The sequence below is a fragment of the Cyprinodon variegatus genome, unplaced genomic scaffold, assembly GCF_000732505.1.
Source record: "Cyprinodon variegatus isolate N-32 unplaced genomic scaffold, C_variegatus-1.0 Scaffold837, whole genome shotgun sequence".
Lineage (NCBI taxonomy): Eukaryota > Metazoa > Chordata > Actinopteri > Cyprinodontiformes > Cyprinodontidae > Cyprinodon > Cyprinodon variegatus.
This window is the reverse complement of record NW_015151290.1, coordinates 181,703-198,764: the sequence shown is the minus strand read 5'-3', so window position 1 is coordinate 198,764 and position 17,062 is coordinate 181,703. Positions and strand designations below refer to the sequence as shown.

General features: G+C 40.2%; 2 protein-coding genes across 4 annotated transcripts in view; one reads left to right on the top strand and one right to left on the bottom strand.

Moving 5' to 3' along the window:
• n4bp2 (NEDD4 binding protein 2) overlaps positions 1-7,373 on the bottom strand; it is a 19,143-nt gene extending 11,770 nt beyond the window's left edge. Inside the window, exons 1-6 of the mRNA XM_015397077.1 lie at positions 7,178-7,373; positions 4,744-5,743; positions 3,188-3,312; positions 2,958-3,046; positions 2,767-2,843; positions 2,525-2,665 (exon numbers count right to left, since the gene is read on the bottom strand). Coding sequence (XP_015252563.1) covers positions 2,525-2,665; positions 2,767-2,843; positions 2,958-3,046; positions 3,188-3,312; positions 4,744-5,743; positions 7,178-7,373 — 1,628 coding nt within the window. The remainder of the gene's footprint in view (positions 1-2,524; positions 2,666-2,766; positions 2,844-2,957; positions 3,047-3,187; positions 3,313-4,743; positions 5,744-7,177) is intronic.
• Positions 7,374-8,484: 1,111 nt separating this feature from the next.
• Positions 8,485-17,062, top strand: part of pds5a (PDS5 cohesin associated factor A) — a 37,260-nt gene continuing 28,682 nt past the window's right edge. The window contains exons 1-2 of one of the 3 annotated variants that reach the window (XM_015397074.1): positions 8,485-8,622; positions 9,462-9,614. In XM_015397074.1, coding sequence (XP_015252560.1) covers positions 9,501-9,614 — 114 coding nt within the window. In that variant the 5' untranslated portion in view covers positions 8,485-8,622; positions 9,462-9,500. Of the gene's footprint in view, positions 8,850-9,461; positions 9,615-17,062 lie in introns of all 3 variants that reach the window. The other 2 variants (XM_015397076.1, XM_015397075.1) reach the window with 2 other exon arrangements.

Genomic DNA, 17,062 nt, shown 5'->3' with positions numbered 1-17,062 from the left:
GTATCGATGCATCGGATCGTCGGCTGTTGGATCGATGCATCGATACAAAACCATTATTTACACCCCTAAGCTGCCCCATGTTAACTCAGCAGTAGTGAGATTGATATGTGTAGAACTGAGTTGAGTTCTATGTTATCAATCTGGGATGGGAGTCGTTAAGTATGTCCGTGAAAAGGAGGGACGTTTAGTATAATACTTCGAGCTGATTGGGTGATCTGCCAGCTAGTACCCGCCTTCCAGAATACGCTTTCAACCAACTTGGTCGTCCATGAAAGCCACCAATGATGATCACATGATTCCTCTGCAGTTTCTTTAGTGTTTTCACAACTAGCTGAGTAAGCTGCTAAATCAAACTTTTTCCAAATCCTTTCAAAGTGCTTTGCTCCTTTTTTAAAACGAGAGATTGTTGCTACTTTAGCTAAAACCAAGTCAATTTTGGTATCAACAGGTGAGTCCTCCAGCGTAGCCATGTTTGTAATGCCCCTGAAAGGCCCTTCTGACTCATCATTCCTACATGTCCCTGGCTATGAGACGGACGTATTAGGGGTAGTCTTTCAAGATGGATTTGTTGTGAGACTGAAAACTCAGATCTCGCAACAATCCAGCTTGCAGTACAAGGTTAACATTATATACCATCATAAAACATCAGACATCAGACTTTGAATATATTATCTATTTTAGTGCGAATTTGAGTGATCGGTAGGGTTTGGGCATTGATAATCAATCGGAATAAATTCTAACCTTTCGAATCTCTCGGATTCCCTACAATGTTTTAAGGAAACCGGGAGAATCAGCTCAAGCTGCCGACTAGAGGAGAAGCTGACTAATATTAGCGAAGAATCCACAGTAACTATGCTTACATGACACAAATAATCGTCTTGAGGCCCGATCAGATCGAAAATGTTTCATGTAAAGGTGTTAGACTGAAGATTCTAATCCGATGCGGCCTGATCAGAAAAAAAAAGTCCTTCCGATTGAGAGCATTTTTTTTTACTTGTGAATAATTTTAAGCGTAACTTCATTCATTGTTTATTTGAGTTCACTTGGAATCGGTTTCATACGATAGAAGCCACTAACTGAGAGATGGAGTAGGAAATCTGATCGTTCCTCTGCCCACAAAAGTAAAACATCACTACTTCCACATCTAGTTGAGTGGAGCTGAGGTGCAGTAAACAATGCTGCCTTCCTGAATTTCCTGACATTCAGCCTCGCACCACAGAAACAAACGGTCAGAATCAGGTCAATAAAATAATACAGTGTCTTATGCGACATAAGTACCTGAAGCATCAGAAACTGGATATATGTAAATGTGTTTTACTGAGGTTTTAAACAATGAAGCCCTACATTGAAGTTTAGCTCTGCATACAGAAAATTAGGTTAAAGTTCATAGGTTTGAAATGTATATTGGTTGAAAATAACTATGCCATTATTTATAGTAATGTTTACACTAAGTTAGATGTTCAAGGAGATGTTCAGACTATTTCATCCAGACAAAACTCGATTAGCTGGCTAATCTATAACATTTAAACTTCTATGACCGTGTTTCTTAACAGAATCAGAGTCAAGAATCAATAGGAAGTGGAATGGAAACAAGGAATTAAAATACGAGTTGAAATGTTTTAAATAAAAAAAAATGGCCAGCCCTAGTGATAGGCCAACATGAAGGAGTGTGTAGCTGGGATTGAATGTGTCGGATGTTTAAAGGAATCCTAAATACCATCACTTCCCATCCATTGGATTGGTGTTGAAAAACTTACTGAATATGATAGTAATCACTAACTTAGTAAAAGTTAGTGATTACAATGTTACCTAATGTGAATCACTTTAATGGGGTTTCAGTACTTTCTCAAAGGCACTTAATTTCTCTACAGCAGGTTTGAGGCAAAACACTAATAACATTCCCCTTTATTCTGCAAAAAAAAAAAAGATCACTACCTTGAAGAGAATACCCAACTCTTCTTTTAATCCACAATTAAATAACATTGCTTAAAGATAACATAACATTCAAGCTGTTTTACCTGCCTGCTCCGTGTCAGAACTAATGTTTTTCCAAGTAGTTCATCCATTTAGGAAAGTTTCTCTATCAGGATGAAACGTCATCTTCATTAAGGCAAAGATTTGGGAATGGAATGAGAGCGGTGTCCTTGATCTAATATCTAAAAACACTAATATCTTGATAAGGCTGGAGCCATGGATGTCTCCTCATCTGCAAACATGTATGATGTAATAATGTAATGATGTTGCAGACTGGAGTTGAATAAAATGCTTCTTTAACCGTGAAGCCAGGCCACTTCATGTGATGTGAGCCAGGTTGGTAAGCACCTGCTTTCTGTAACTAAAACCAATTTCTCTGATCAGAGTAAGATTATGATTTCTATCAAAATCTGTATTCATGCCTCATTGTTATTTAATACATATACATTAAGAAGTGTTATATAAGAGTTTTTTCCGAGTGATCACTTCTCAGGAAAAGACAGAGAAAGCTTCAAGGTGTAAACACAGAACTCTGAGCATAAAGACTCACAGTGAGTGGCAGTCCTCCTTTAAAAGAGCCTGTTTAAAGTCGGGCATGTGTGAGCCCATGATGGACTGGACTGTGACAAAGTGCTCGTATCCATTCAGCATGCGACGGATGGTTTCAATGGGCACCTCATGGGTGGTACGCCTGCACATTAACACACACAGGAAGCACAATCATAGCAGATTATCCTCAGGAGCACCATTGTTCATGATAAACAAAAAGGCAGACGTTCTACTGCGGCTTACCTCACCAGTTCTCTGGGCTTGGTCTTCCACCAAGTATCCGGCTCTTTGAACAACACCTTATATCCATGTTTCAATGCCTAGAGCAGACAGCAGAGAGTATTTTATGCAGTTAATAACATAGTTCCATGTAGCCGATGTGATAAAAATCTATGATGTGATAAAAAGAACCACCTCTTCCCTAGCTAACCGACCTGAGCCACATAGGGTTTCATCTCCCATCCCTGCATGTTGGTGTTATCGATGATGATGGGGCTCATTCCTCTCTCAAAAGCCTCTCTGGCTGTAAAACACGGTTTAAAAACCAAGAGAAACAGAAAGTGCGATTATAAACTGCATAAATTCAAGAAAAACATGCCTCAGTTAGAGGATTTAATTTCCACAAGGGTCACAGAGAGAACTTTATATTAATATGCATATAAACCTCGTTTATGGTTCCACTCATGGGCTTCCCCCAGAGCTGTGGGGTTAAACTGGTACCGTCCACCACGAATGAAGTAGTCATCAGTGGTCAGCACAACTCCATCAGGGTTATGATCCCACAGGGCTCTGCAAAGAGGCATATAACCACAGATGGCTGCAGCAGAAATCCAGTGGTACAGTAAAGCAATGTCAGCTGCAGGGCGCACCAAATGAAAAAAATGTAAACATTTTTCTTGCACTCATCAATTGATCTATTTATCATTCCAAATAAGTAACTCCTGTGAAATTTGTATTATTTTACTCATTTCTATTTAAATTCATAAAGCAGTGCTGTGTTTGTTTTAATTCTTGTATGTCTTCTCAGTAAACTGAATATTTTCAAAGAAATTCTTTGCGATCACAAGATTTTTCTTTTGTAGTAAACGTTAAACAGGCATTTGTTTTCTTCTTGGTAAGGAGCGATTCTTGTCTTTGAACTCGTCAAGTAAGTAAGCGTTAAAATCACCTCAGCTCTGATTGGCATGCAGTGGGAACACCAGATCCAGGTTGACCCACTAATTCATGTGATACCATTGAATGCAACGTACAGAGGTCAACACAACGTGCCAATCGCTTCTGATCTAACAAGCTGAAAGAACTCTGTGTACATTCGATCAACATGGAGCACCACTGGTGAGAGGAATTTAAACAGATAAAAAGCTAAAAAATAAGGCACACTTTTTACACCCTAGCATCCTTACACGCTGCTCTCCATTGTTTTCTTTCCTGATTTCTGTCGCACTGGTGACATGTACGCTAACCCAGGGTGATGGTGTCGTCAGCCATGCAGCTTTCCAGCGACAGGTTATACACGTCTTTTTTGCCAGTGGGAAGGGAGCCAAATGCCGATTGTTAGCGGGTTGACCGATATTTGTATTTTCAGTGGCTAAGTAACCTTGGTAACCTAAGTAACCTTTGTTTCTCTGCAGTTGTATGGAGATCCAATGTTTTCCAGCCGTTTGCAGAGAGCACGTTCCTCAGCTGTTCTTGAGCTCCTACTTTATCTACTTTATGTTTACATCCAGTTTTAATATAAATATATTAAAAAACAATAGTGATATTAAGGGATTCATTTCCAGAAATCTAGCATAAATCCAGCCTGAGTGTAGCTGGTGTATTTCAGCTCTTCTGTATGCAATACAATCTATAATATGGGTAGTCCCAGTTAAGTCATTATTTGACAAGGAACATGATTACGTCTCATACAGGGCCAGCTTACTTTGAATTTGTTTTTTACCTTATTAAATAAAACAAGTCAGTTCAAAACAATATTTTGAAGTATCTGAGGTTTATCTTTGCCTGAATGGATTAAATTGTTATGCCCTATGAATCATGATACAACACATTTATTCACGTCTATATTTAAAATGAGCCCTGTTGAGCCAACAACTTCTTCTAAATAAAAAATAAATCTATACGATTATCTTCTTAGTTCATTACTCTGAACTGAAATGTCCACTTAATACCAGTAACTCACAAACACATCTACAACTACAGGATATATCAGAGCTTGTTTACCTTGCCAGGGTTGACTTGCCAGAACCTGGAGCACCACGAAGCAAGACAAGCACTTTTCCTTGCAACTGCAACCTGCTGTGAGGAGCAGGGGCCTGCAGGGCGGCCTGCGGGACCCATGACTTTAAGACAGAAGCACCTGGTTGGAGGGACGCTTTACTGAGGGGGTGCTGATTCAGCCAGAAGGAGGCATGTCTGGGAGGGTTGAGCCAACAGGAGGGTCCCTGAGCCACCACCGGCGTGATGAAGGCTGGCCTCTGGTTTCCGGGGTCCTGGGGACAAAACGTTGGTGCAGCCACGTTCCAGGGTGGCGGCACATAGCTGTGTGGGTTGCCATTTAATGAACTCACTTTAGGTCTTGCTCCACTGACTAACGAATCAGAGAGCGTGGCTGAAGTCCATTCTGTGGTCTCCTGCTTTTTATACACCTGGAAAGCAGAGGGACGGCCTGCAGCTGCTAAGTCCAAAGAGGGTTTAGGGCTGCCTGCAGAACCTCCTTTTGTCAGGTGTGTAAAGTCCAGAACATCTTTCTGTGCCTCTTTGACTTCATCCCCCCATGTGCTGAGCTGGTCGAGAGGAGAGGAAGGTCCGGACAGATTTTCCACCAAACCATCTGACAGGGGCGGTTGGGTGGTAAAACGCTCCTCGGATGCAGCCTCCATGCTGCTCTGGAGTAGCTCTGGGAGAGCTTGCTGAGGGAACATAGGTAAAGATGAAGACATGCAGCTAGGCGGCACATCGCTAACATCCTGCTGCTTGGTAAGCGTCTCCAACTCCTGATCAATGAGCAGGTCCAGATCGTCCGTCAGCAAGGTGTCAGAGGGAGGAGAGGAGGGTCGATGTGCCGTCCTGTGACAGTGTCCATCTGGATTGGGCTCAGAAAAGCGATCCGGGCCAAGCAAGGCTGCTGCAGTCCGCTCGAAGCCAGAAACAGGAGGAGGGTGCGGGGTGACGACTTCCGCCGCATCAGACAGCTCCAACAGAGAGTCCATCGCATTTTCAACTGAGGCACAGACAGACGGCAAAGTTAGTGAGAGAGTTGATGTACCTCAATCATCATCATTACATCATCAGTACTTTTATTGTAATTTGTATACACAGAGAATATACAAAACGAAATTTTGTTTTGTACAGCTTTTAGACAGTCAATGAGCAGCAGTGAATAAACATTTCCATTCCATAAAGTGCAGCAGTGATCGAATGTAAACAGTGTGGAAGGAAAAAACATGGAGAAAAAACGCATTGATATGGAAGTTCAGAGCATTAATATATATGGTGCAAATATACAGTATTTAGGTTTGGCTTTATCAGTGTAATGAAGAGCCTGTGACATGATTTTAAGTTTTTTCAACAGTTCTTCAGCAGGAAGTTTTTCAATTATCTGCTAAGCTTAACGTCGAGAGCAGGGAGGCAGAGGCAATGGATGCAGGGGTTTGCCCTGCAACCAAAGGTTTGTTGGTTCAACCCCTGGCTATGGCTTTCATTGTCATTGTGTCCTTTTGCAAGACACCTCACACAAATTGCCTTCTGATTCTGGTCAGAGAGCCCCAGGGCGGCTGTGGCTACAGTGTGAGGGAATGGGTGAATGACTGAATGTAGTATAAAGTATAAAGTCTCAAGAAAGCACTATATAAGTACAGGCCAATTACCATTCTTAAAGTCAGTGTGCATAAACAATAAATAATCAAAATTAATACAAATTAAAAACACAGAGTTCAACATATAACAACAATAAAAATGTGTTAAAACCTTTATAGTTAGTGTATAAATCCTCCGCTTTTAGAATAGTATTTATATTTGTGAGGTTTTTAACATGCCTTTAAGGCATACGAGCCAATGGAAAACACAAACACTATAATTAGGTTTACCATATTTTTTTCTTATTAGCACTTGTATCATAATAAATATCATAATATATTGAGGTTAAGTTTTTTAATCCATATCTTTTACCCAGTCCTAGTCTATTCTGCACTACTTATTCCAGGAAGGCTTAAAAACAAGATAAAAAAATATATATGACATGACTATAATTGTATCCATAGGTCAATGTTTCAGTAAAGACAGAAGTTGGTTACAGAGAGGTGTTAAACCAAGGATGGACAATATATATATATAAAAAAAAGCTCAGTGTTGCTTTGATAAATGGTAAGGGAGGGTCTTAAAAGATACATTTAGAAAAAAAAGGCTTAAAGGCAAACTGCTTGAAACAATAAATAGTGGACTATCAGACTTACAAACATTGTGCATTATCAATATAAAGTAGCATGTAAAGTTGTCAGGAGTATGAGTTAGCTGAACTTAAAAGCAGCCTCCTGTTATTTATCATATTAGTTCAGGTACTGTCACAGGAAACGACTAGTCAACAAGCTAACTGGTTAGCCAAGTTAGTAACTGAACCAGCAGGTTGGGCAGCGAAACTTCCGTGTGTTTTGGGTACCTTTAAAGTCGCACTCTGAGAGCACGATGTGTATAACCTCTGGGTCCAGATGTGAAAACATCTCCTGCATTCTTTTAAGGATTTTCTCCTTTTCGGCGCTGTTTTGAAAAAAGCCATATCCCACGGGTCGTCCTTCCTCGGGTGGCCCATTAGGTTGCCTGGCTGGGCTCTGTCCGTTTTTCTTTCTACGGGGCATAACGTGGACGAGCTACAGCCAGAAAAGGCTGCTGTCACCAGCCGTTACAGACTGGGGAGTCACGAGAGAGTGGTTATCAGCGGTTACCATTATACCGTAATATCCACTGGAGAAACTCAGGTGCAAGAATGTACAGCGCTCCGGCGGAAATAATTGCGTCGGATTTTACAACTTCCGGTTAACGCACCAGTCGGGCGCGCTGCAAAAAGCGACTTCAAAATAAAAGCTCGATTATTTTACTTTTTTAGTTGAAGTTCCAGACTTCCAGACCGACAGCTTTTTAAGAAGTTAAAAAACTAGTTTCATAGGAAAAACTCTTTCAGAGAAAAGGATCGCCACTGAACGCATCTAAAACCATTTAAGAGCGCTTCCAGAACAAAGAACTCATTATTTTGAAATGTTAAAGCAGCAATACAATACTAGCGATATGTAACTTTAACAGTAGAAGGCATTTAAGAGGACAAATCATGCTTGCTAAGTATTATATACGCAAATCTAATTTCAGTTGTAACAAACCTCTGTTTTCTATCTTTATAAAAGATTTGAATTCGTACTACTTATTAAAGCAGTGGAAACAATACATTTAATATCTTAAAGATCTCTGTATATCTTCTTGCTGTCATATGTATAAAATCCCCCTATGCACCATGTACATGTTCTGATAATGTTTAATATAAGAAAAAAAAAAAAGAAAATCATATCAGTGGATCCATTCTTGATCAGTCAGTCAAATATAATGTACTATCATTTTTATTATTTTTGTTGTATTACAAATGATAAATGTTTGAATTTCCCCATATTATACCGCCTCTGTGTTTGGTGGATAGGAGCGGAGCATCAGTAGGGACATCGGTAGATGTCGCTGTTTTTTGAAACAATATAATAAAATACATTCATTTTGTGCAGCTTTACAACTGTAACGAAAATATCTACAGTTGTACTTGGAATATTGGTCAAGACTCTTTACCAGAAAATTATAATCACTCTGAGGAGTATTTTGATTCTAACTTTGCAATTTGTTTTCTGTTCTAAAAATAGAAGAACATAAGAAAAGGAATCCTAGCTTTGGGTTATGGCGCTTCTTATTTGTTTCCGTCTCCCGCCATCAGACCTGCAGTGCTACCGTGAGACCGTGCGGGGGCGCTCTGCACCCAGCCATCCTACATTGACTGAACGGACAGAGAGCTTTGTGCCGAAAACTAAACCTATCTGAGTCAGACTAATGAATTAAAAACGGCCCGATTGAAAGGTAAATGCTAAGGAAATGAACTTGACGTGTATTCCAGGTTCGGTATCGTAGCTGTTTATTTAAAGAATACATTTAGCAGTAATTGGGCTATTCATATTCATCCGTTGGGGCAAGTTGTTGGTGAGTGAAGAGGCGCAGCGGCGACGGTAGCAGCAGCAGCAGCTCTGACTGTAAACTAGCGGCTCTACGGACCGATGCTTGGAAGTTGGGGGAAAAGATTGTAACAAGTAAAACGGGTGTATTTTAAAACTTCTCAAAGTAGTTCCATTAGTTGGAAATCCACGGACTAATAACGAATATTGATATTTAGAAGAAAGCTGGAAGGATTGGTGACTTCCTCTGTGATTGTCTGGACGTAGATGTGATGGGTACCTGGATAGTTTGAGGCCTATGCTAACCAGTTAGCGCGGCTAACATCACTTCCTTCCCGCAAAATGCTAGCCACTCTTCTATGACAGTGGATATCCCCCGATTTTGCAGCTCAAAAAAACATTATTTGTAGCAACATGAATCTTCAGATACATATTATTGACTCGGAATATCATTTAAAAGCGTTCTTAATTCTGTACGGTTTTGTATAAACATAAACGTAAAGACATCCAGCTGATGTTTAGCTGTGTTATCTTAGCATTCAAGCTAATAACATGTCCGATGCCGGTTCGCTGATAGCATGAATTTTAATAAGTGTGATAAATTATAGAGCTGTAAGGTATAAGAGGGTTGATGTGTACGATGTTGAGGGGAAATGTGACGATTATCGGCAGGGAGTGAAGCGAAATGCGAGGTTTTGTTGGGTGGACTAGCATGGTTGTGCTGAACTGAAGTTTTGTGACCCATAGAGGCCAGTAGAAGACCGTGTGGACCGCACATCAACAAGCATGGAGTTCCCGCAACAGCAGAAGCCTGCGGGGGACGGAAAGATCGTCTATCCTCCTGGAGTGAAGGAGATTACGGATAAAATAAGCAACGATGAGGTGGTGAAACGGTTAAAGGTATGTTGATGAGGCTCTGTAGAGTCAAAGGTCTGCTTTAGAGTCCAATCAGAAGCATCTGGTAGAATGCAGAAGGTCCCTAAAAACTGATACTGGAGTTGGCCAATATTAACTGTTTTTGTTTGTGTATATACAGAATGATCATTGAATAAGTTACCTGCCAGTCAGTAATACCTAACATGATACAAACCTCAGATGATAAAAAATAGGAAAATATTTCTGGTCATATATTGACTATTGGGCTTTTTTATATACTGTTTGTTACAGAGCCCCTGAAGAGACATAGAGGGGGGGAAAAATTATTTTGCGAGATCTTGCAAAAGTATTGCGAGATCTCGCAAAAAGTTTTCGTATGTCAATGAACCGGAAGTAAATAGACACAAACAATAGAGGCGCAAACTCGTCATTCATGGGAGAAGTTTATTGATTTCTATTTTGGTATTGGCCTAACATGTATAAACATTAAATGCGTACTTGGCTGCATACATCGATTTAATATAAGTGAGAGACATTTGAAAAGTACGGAGCCCCTAAAACATTAGCAAGATCTTGGAAAAGTTATTTTTTATTCCCTGTATGTCCCTTTAGGAGCTCCGTAGTTTGTCATGTTGGAGAGCAATAGCTGTCACGTTTAAAGGGAATCCAAATGCAAAGTTTCTTTTTATTTTTTGTCCTTATTGATTCTTAGGCAGAGGTGTCAAGTAACGAAGTACAAATACTTCGTTGCTGTACTTAAGTACACTTTTTAGGTATCTATGCTTGGCTCCATTAGTTATTTTTCTTCCTACTTCTGACTTCCTTACGTTTTTAAAACAAACGTTACTTTTGGCTTCGGTTTAATGTTTATAAATATTTATTTCATGTCATGTGGGCAATCCAATGCAGATCATTGGTGCCATCTCAATCTAGTGAAAACTAGTGTAATGGGATGAGTCGCAAACACTAATTGAATAGCTAAAGGAAATTATCAGAAGCAAGCAGGTGTTCTTCAAAATGCAAACGCGAGGGCATGCAGGTGGCGCAGTAGTTAGCGTGCATGACCCATGTACGGAGGCCTTAGTCCTCGACGCAGCTGACCCGGATTTGAATCCGGCCTGTGGTCCTTTGCTGCATGTCTCTCCCCCTCTCTCATTGTACCCTTTCCTGTCAGCCTTCTGTCAGAAAAACAAGCCTGTAAGGCCGTAAAAACTGCAAAGGCAAATTGTCTATGCCAAGCTACAGTGTCGGATTCAGAAAAAGATGTCAAAATGTCTGAAAGGTCAGATGCAGGCGAGACTGTATTGGGAGACGGAGACCAACAAGACCTCCCTCATCCTTGGCCTTTTCTCAAAGAAATTTTCAAAATAGTTGAAAAATTTAGCTTTCAATTCATATGGTGGCATCTGGCTGTTTTTTTAAAAGGTTGCTTTATACTTTTATACTTTAAGTAGTTTTTGGAGCACTTACTTTTTCACTTTTACTTGAGTAAAGAGGTCAAGTTGATACTTCAACTTTTACCAGAGTGTTTTTAAATTGCAGTTTCTATACTTCTACTTAAAAAACAAATGTGTGTACTTTTGACACCACTGTTCTCAGGAAAGTATCATATACATAGACGTAGGCCTCTACTTCACAGGATTAACTCCAACATTTGAAATAAAGTGAATAATTAAGGCATTGCGTTATAGGAGGCCTAACAAAGCACTAATGTCACTTCCCCGAGAAGGATTATAACCATGAAATAAGAAAAATAACAAGAACACAAAAACTAAAAAAGGAAACGATAATGAAAGAAACTTAATTCAATTTAACATATAAGGAGAGTGGATTGTTGATAAGATTTAATCAAGTTTGGTCTCTAAAATTGATATTAGATCGTTTTACATAGTCTACCCAAATCTGCCACCACTGACAGAACTGTTCAGCCTTGTGACTGAGAGAGGCTGTTATTTTTTTAATTTTATATATTTTAAACGTTATGTTGATCCAATCATCCAAAGTTGGTTTGTCCTGTGATAACCATTTTCTTGTAATGTTTTTCTTACTTGCTGTTAATAAAATAGTCACTACATATTTATTTCTTTTTGAGGCTTCTTGAGGAATTATACCAAAATACATAAACTTGATCTCCAAAGGAATTTTCTGTTTGAAAATGTCCTTTAAGGCATTATTTATCTCTTTCCAGTAATCTTTTATAATCGGGCATCCCAGAAGACATGATAATGGTTTGCGTTTTGATTTCTACATTTCCTCCAACATGCAAAGTTTCTTTTTAATAACACTCAATGTACTTAAGCTTTGTAGGTGGTAACAACAAAAAAAATAGAACAAAGGCAATTTGTTTGCAGAATTATTTTTATCCATCCATTTTCTGGGCGAGAGGCGGGGTACACCCTGGACAGGTCTCCAGTCCAACAGAGAGACAAACAGGACAAACAACCATTCATGCACACACTCACACCTAAGGTGAATTTAGAGGAGCCAATTAACCTAACAAACATGTTTTTGGACTGTGGGAGGAAGCTAGAGTACCTGGAGAGAACCCTTGCATGCACTGGGAGATGGGAGAACATGCAAACTCCATGCAGAAAGACCCCTGGGCCGGGACTCTTCCCAGGAACCTTCTTACTGCAAGGCAGCAATGCTACCCACTGTGCCACTAAGCAGCCCAGAATTTATTTTATCATGGATAAAAATTGATTAGATGTATAATAAATCTCTTCCAGACTCTAGGATAGGGTTAATTGTTATGAAAAGCTTAAAGTTTAGGCTGTCATTTGGCAGTGCTAGTTTCATTTTAGCGGTTAAAACTCACAGGATGAAATCCAAGCATCGTTGCTGTGGTGTGTTTAGCCTTCCTGTTATAGCTTCAAGTTTTTCTCTCTCTCACTTAGTAACAGCGTCCACACCAAAGAGTTTTACTGCCATTGTTACCTGAGGCCATTTACATATGGTGCTTGTCTGGTGAAAAAAAAAAAAAAACCGTCTAGTCAGTGGTCGGTCGGAGCAAATCATGCTGAAAGTCTTGGGTTCCTGATTTGTGATTTAGTGTTTCAAAATTGGGGATTTTTCAGTGACTTCCAAAGACATAAACTGATCACATTACAAACAAAATTAGGATTTCTGACAATCTACATGATTCTTTCATTTATTGTACATTGGACAAAAAGTCAGTTATAAGCTGCTTTACTTATGCAATTCTACTAAGTTGCTTGTATGCCATTTACCATCTCTGTGTGCGTTTTATATAAACTTTCTGACTTTTGATAAAGTGTGTTTGTTTGACAAAGTACAGTCCTAATAAATTGCATCTGAGGTTCTACACTGTAACCCTGATAGATTCAGTAAAAAAGAAAAAAAGAATTTTGCTCCTGATGCAACACTTGAGACTCATTAGGACATGTTTTCTATCCTACGCTCTATTGATCCATAAATGTTAGTATGCCTGTTTCCAGACATATTTCAAATTCAAGCTAATGGGGCTATAATAGGTAAATGTACCCACAATATGGTGCCAGCGCAGGAACTAAAAAATTTGCATCAAAAGTAGAGCGTAGTTAGTGATTTATTGCTGACCTAGTGGTTAGAGCAGCGCGCTTGTGCTCTGAGAAGGTTGCAAGTACCGGGTTCAATCCCCACATCCTTCTCCTCTTGGTTTCTGAGCAAAACCTTTAACCCCACACTGCTCCCTGGGCGCCACACAATGGCAGCCCACTGCTCCCCAAGGGGATGGATCAAATGCAGAGAGTGAATTTCACCATTGTGGGACAATAAAGGGATTTACATCTAAAAGGAATTTACATTTATTGAGAGGGCAGGCAAAATGTGGGAAAACTTAAACTAATCCGGTTTCAGCTGGCTGCAAAGTAGTAGTTTATGGATTATAGGTGAAAAGAAAGAAATCCTTTTCTGGGACGCTGTTCCTATGAGGAAAAGTTAAACAAAAGCAATTTTATTAGCAAACTATCACTTTCAAGTTTCAAACCCCTGTAGGGTTGTCAAAAGTATTTTCTCACCTGCCTTGACTCACATATGTACTTAAATAACAGCCCATTTCTTATCTATGGGGTTCAACCTTTGACCTTGCAGCTACAACTACTGCAGCTTCTCTGGAAAATCAGTTTGAAAGTTTAGAGGCTTATTTATGAGAATTGTTACCATGGTTTTAGAAGTACATTTTGGTGATATAGACAGATGTTGGTGGATAAGAAAGGTCTGGCTTTCAATCTCTGCTTGAATTCATGCCTAAGCTGTTAAATAGGATAGAGGTTGGGACTCTGCGCAGTCCTGTCACATCCACACCAAACTCTCCCCTCAATGCCTTTATACATAGACCTTGCTTTGTGCGTGATGCACTGTCATGTCGGAAAGTTCATATCCAAACTGTTCTCAAACAGTTGGGAACAAATTCAGAACCTCTTGATATGATGGATCATTCAAAGTTCCTTGTACTTCAAAGGCTGATTTATACTCAGAAACCAGGTTGTCTGCGTATGTGTCGCAGTGAACGCAAATGCGCCTCCGCCCCTTCCTCAGACACTTTGGTGCAACTCTCCAAAATTGTAGGTAACCGCAGAGAATGCCGCAGACAGGAGGCCTCTTATTGATCAAATCTACACCCGCTCTACTCTATCCTTATTTCCTGTTTGGAACCTTACCGACTTGTTTTGTTTGTATGACCGCCATCGAGGAAAACGACTCGTGAAGTTGGACCAGCTAGAAGAGCGAGTTGTGCGAGATCGCTGGAACCTTTTTTTCCACCTGGATCCCCGCTCTTTTTTCCCCTCATGTCCCTCCGTTGTCGCACAAACTTGCCCCCACATCCTCACCGCCTCTGCCGTATCTAGACCCACAGCTAGTTCGTGATTGTCCCTCTTGCATTGTGGCGTGGAATAACATAGCGCAGACCACGCTTTAATATTGGACATAAATCAAAAATATCTCCAACAAGCTCACTGGGTCACACTGCTACAGGAGGATAACCAGCCCTTAAGAGTTGGGGCCAGACCCAAAACAACTCTGCAACATAAGCGTCATTAGCAGATTCAAATACACATGACACAACTTAAAACAAGTGTACATAACAAATACCTTCATGGTTCAAAATATCAGATCAAACGTCTGATGCATCAGATGCATCTGCCTCAAAGTGATTTGGGAACCGTTTAAAAGCATCCAGTTGTTAAGATACAAAGTTAACATTCAATTGTTTACAGCTCTGACATGGGAGTTGGCTCGGAGCTCGTCTGCCTGGCTGTGTGTTTCCTGGACGGGGCCGCTTTTTATAGTTGCTTTTTGTATCTCTGCTTCTGTCTCCTTGAACCCCCGTCGGCCTCGGCAGATGGCTGCTCACACTGATCCTGGTTCTGCTGGAGGATTCTTCCTGTTAAAAGGGAGTTTTTCCTCTCCACTGTCGCTACAAGCATGCATAGTGTGAGAGATTGCATTTGAGTCAATGAGTCGATGCAATCAACAGGTTTTCCTTAGATAGAAAACTTTGAATCAATTGGACTGTATGATCTGGTTGAACTGTAAAGTTATGAATTGGCGCTTTATAAATAAACTGAACTGAGTTGAATACATATAAACAATGGTATCTTTTGAATTGAGATTATTTGCTGAAGTTGCTAAGTTGGTTTTATGTGTTAGGGCTGGGTGATGTATCGATTTATCAAATTTTTATTTAATGAAGATTTAAGTATTGGAAAAATCCAGATTGTTTTCTACCATTCCACTCTTTGGGCTTCCATAGCTTAGATTCACATCAGTTCATCACATTTTTTTCTTAGAGACATTCTCATAATGGATCAACTAGCTCACTGTATGATACTGCTGCCTGCATCCATTTAGTTTGTTGTATTTTCATAGTTTGTTGTAAAACATAATTGTTTTAAAGTATTTTTCACAGCTTGAGTTTTGTTACCCTTTAAAATAAGGTCAACTCGAGGAGAGGATAATTGAAGTAAAGGTTATTTTTTTTAGAAAGCTGTATATGCCATTTGTCATTTCATGTTACAAAAAAAAAAACGTTAATAAGATTTTGTTGGGGAAAAAAATACATCCGTTTTCCCATCTTCAATTTGTAGATTGCCTTTTTCTTGTGGTACTAAGTGTCTTGTTCTAATGCACGCATAAATTAATGCCGCATTATCAAAGTGTTTTACACAGCATTTTCACATTTGTCATGTTTTTATTTAAAGGTCCATAGTCAGGTCATATGCCTCTATAGATGGATATAGAACTATATATATATAGATTAGCCTAAATAGAATTATTAGAACTATCAGAAAGCTAGAAGGCAAAAATTGACACAGCTACATAATAGAGCTCAGACTCTATTATGTAGTAATAATAATAATAATAATTAAACTTATCAACAACAAATTTAACTTATCTCTGGTTTTAACCCGTCCCCTTTGGGGAGCAGTGGGCTGCTATTGTGCGGCGACCGGGGAGTTAAATTTATGCTTCTGTTGCATAGCCTATGCAACCGTCAAATCTGTCTTTGTGTGTGACCACGCCCCCCGCGAAGAGGTTCAGCAACCGTCATTGCGCAACTCAAAAAAATCCCCACTACGCGTCACAGGGTCGTGAACCCGCGCAAACCTCAAGTGGAAGTACGCAGACAAAAAGCAGCTGTGATTGGTCCTTGGTATGCCTTTCCGGCTGTCTGTGTGGTCGTCCTTCTCAATTCGGCGGCAATAGACAACTACGACGACTCTTCGATGTCTAGCAACTCTAGATCCTTCTCCGTGACCATGATATGTTGCAGATGCGCCATTGTTGTTTTGGAAGATAAACACTCCCGGCGGGCCGCCAAAGTTTTCGCAGTTCTCGAAATGGTCCCCCCCTTGCGCTTTGGCGGGAAATTGCTGTGCGTCCCTAGAAAATTCAAGACCGAGGGTGCAGAAGCATTTCATTTGATGTATGCGGCCTGCCCTTAAGAGTGGGATCTGAGTGGAGGCTGTGGGGGATCAAACTGGGTACTTGAAACCTTCTCAGAGCACGGGCGCAATGCTGTAACCACTAGGCCAGCACTCCCCACTTAGAGGAGTGCTGGCCTAAATGGCTTAGAGAAAGACTGCGTCCACACAAGTGCACACAGTAAATATGGAGCTGTGACGGTGCTTCGAAATCACATCCAAACCACTGACAAAAACGCAGGCCACGTGTAAACAGCTTATACGGGGTAAACACAGCAGCATGGCGACAAAAAGAGGAACAAGAAGTTTACAGAGGTAGGACAGGCTACAAAAAAGAGGCAGCTTGCATGTTACCAGGAAACATGGGACCTGTCTCAAGACTTATATTCTATGCTCTTCCTAAATATCTGGGTCTGTTTGGATACACAGTTTAAATGAATATTTATTTTAGCAGTTACGTCTAATTTTGTTATCATGTGGATGGGATCGTTATCTTTCATACTCTTCTGAATTCTAGCAGCTTTGACTGAAACTGCCCCCCCCCCC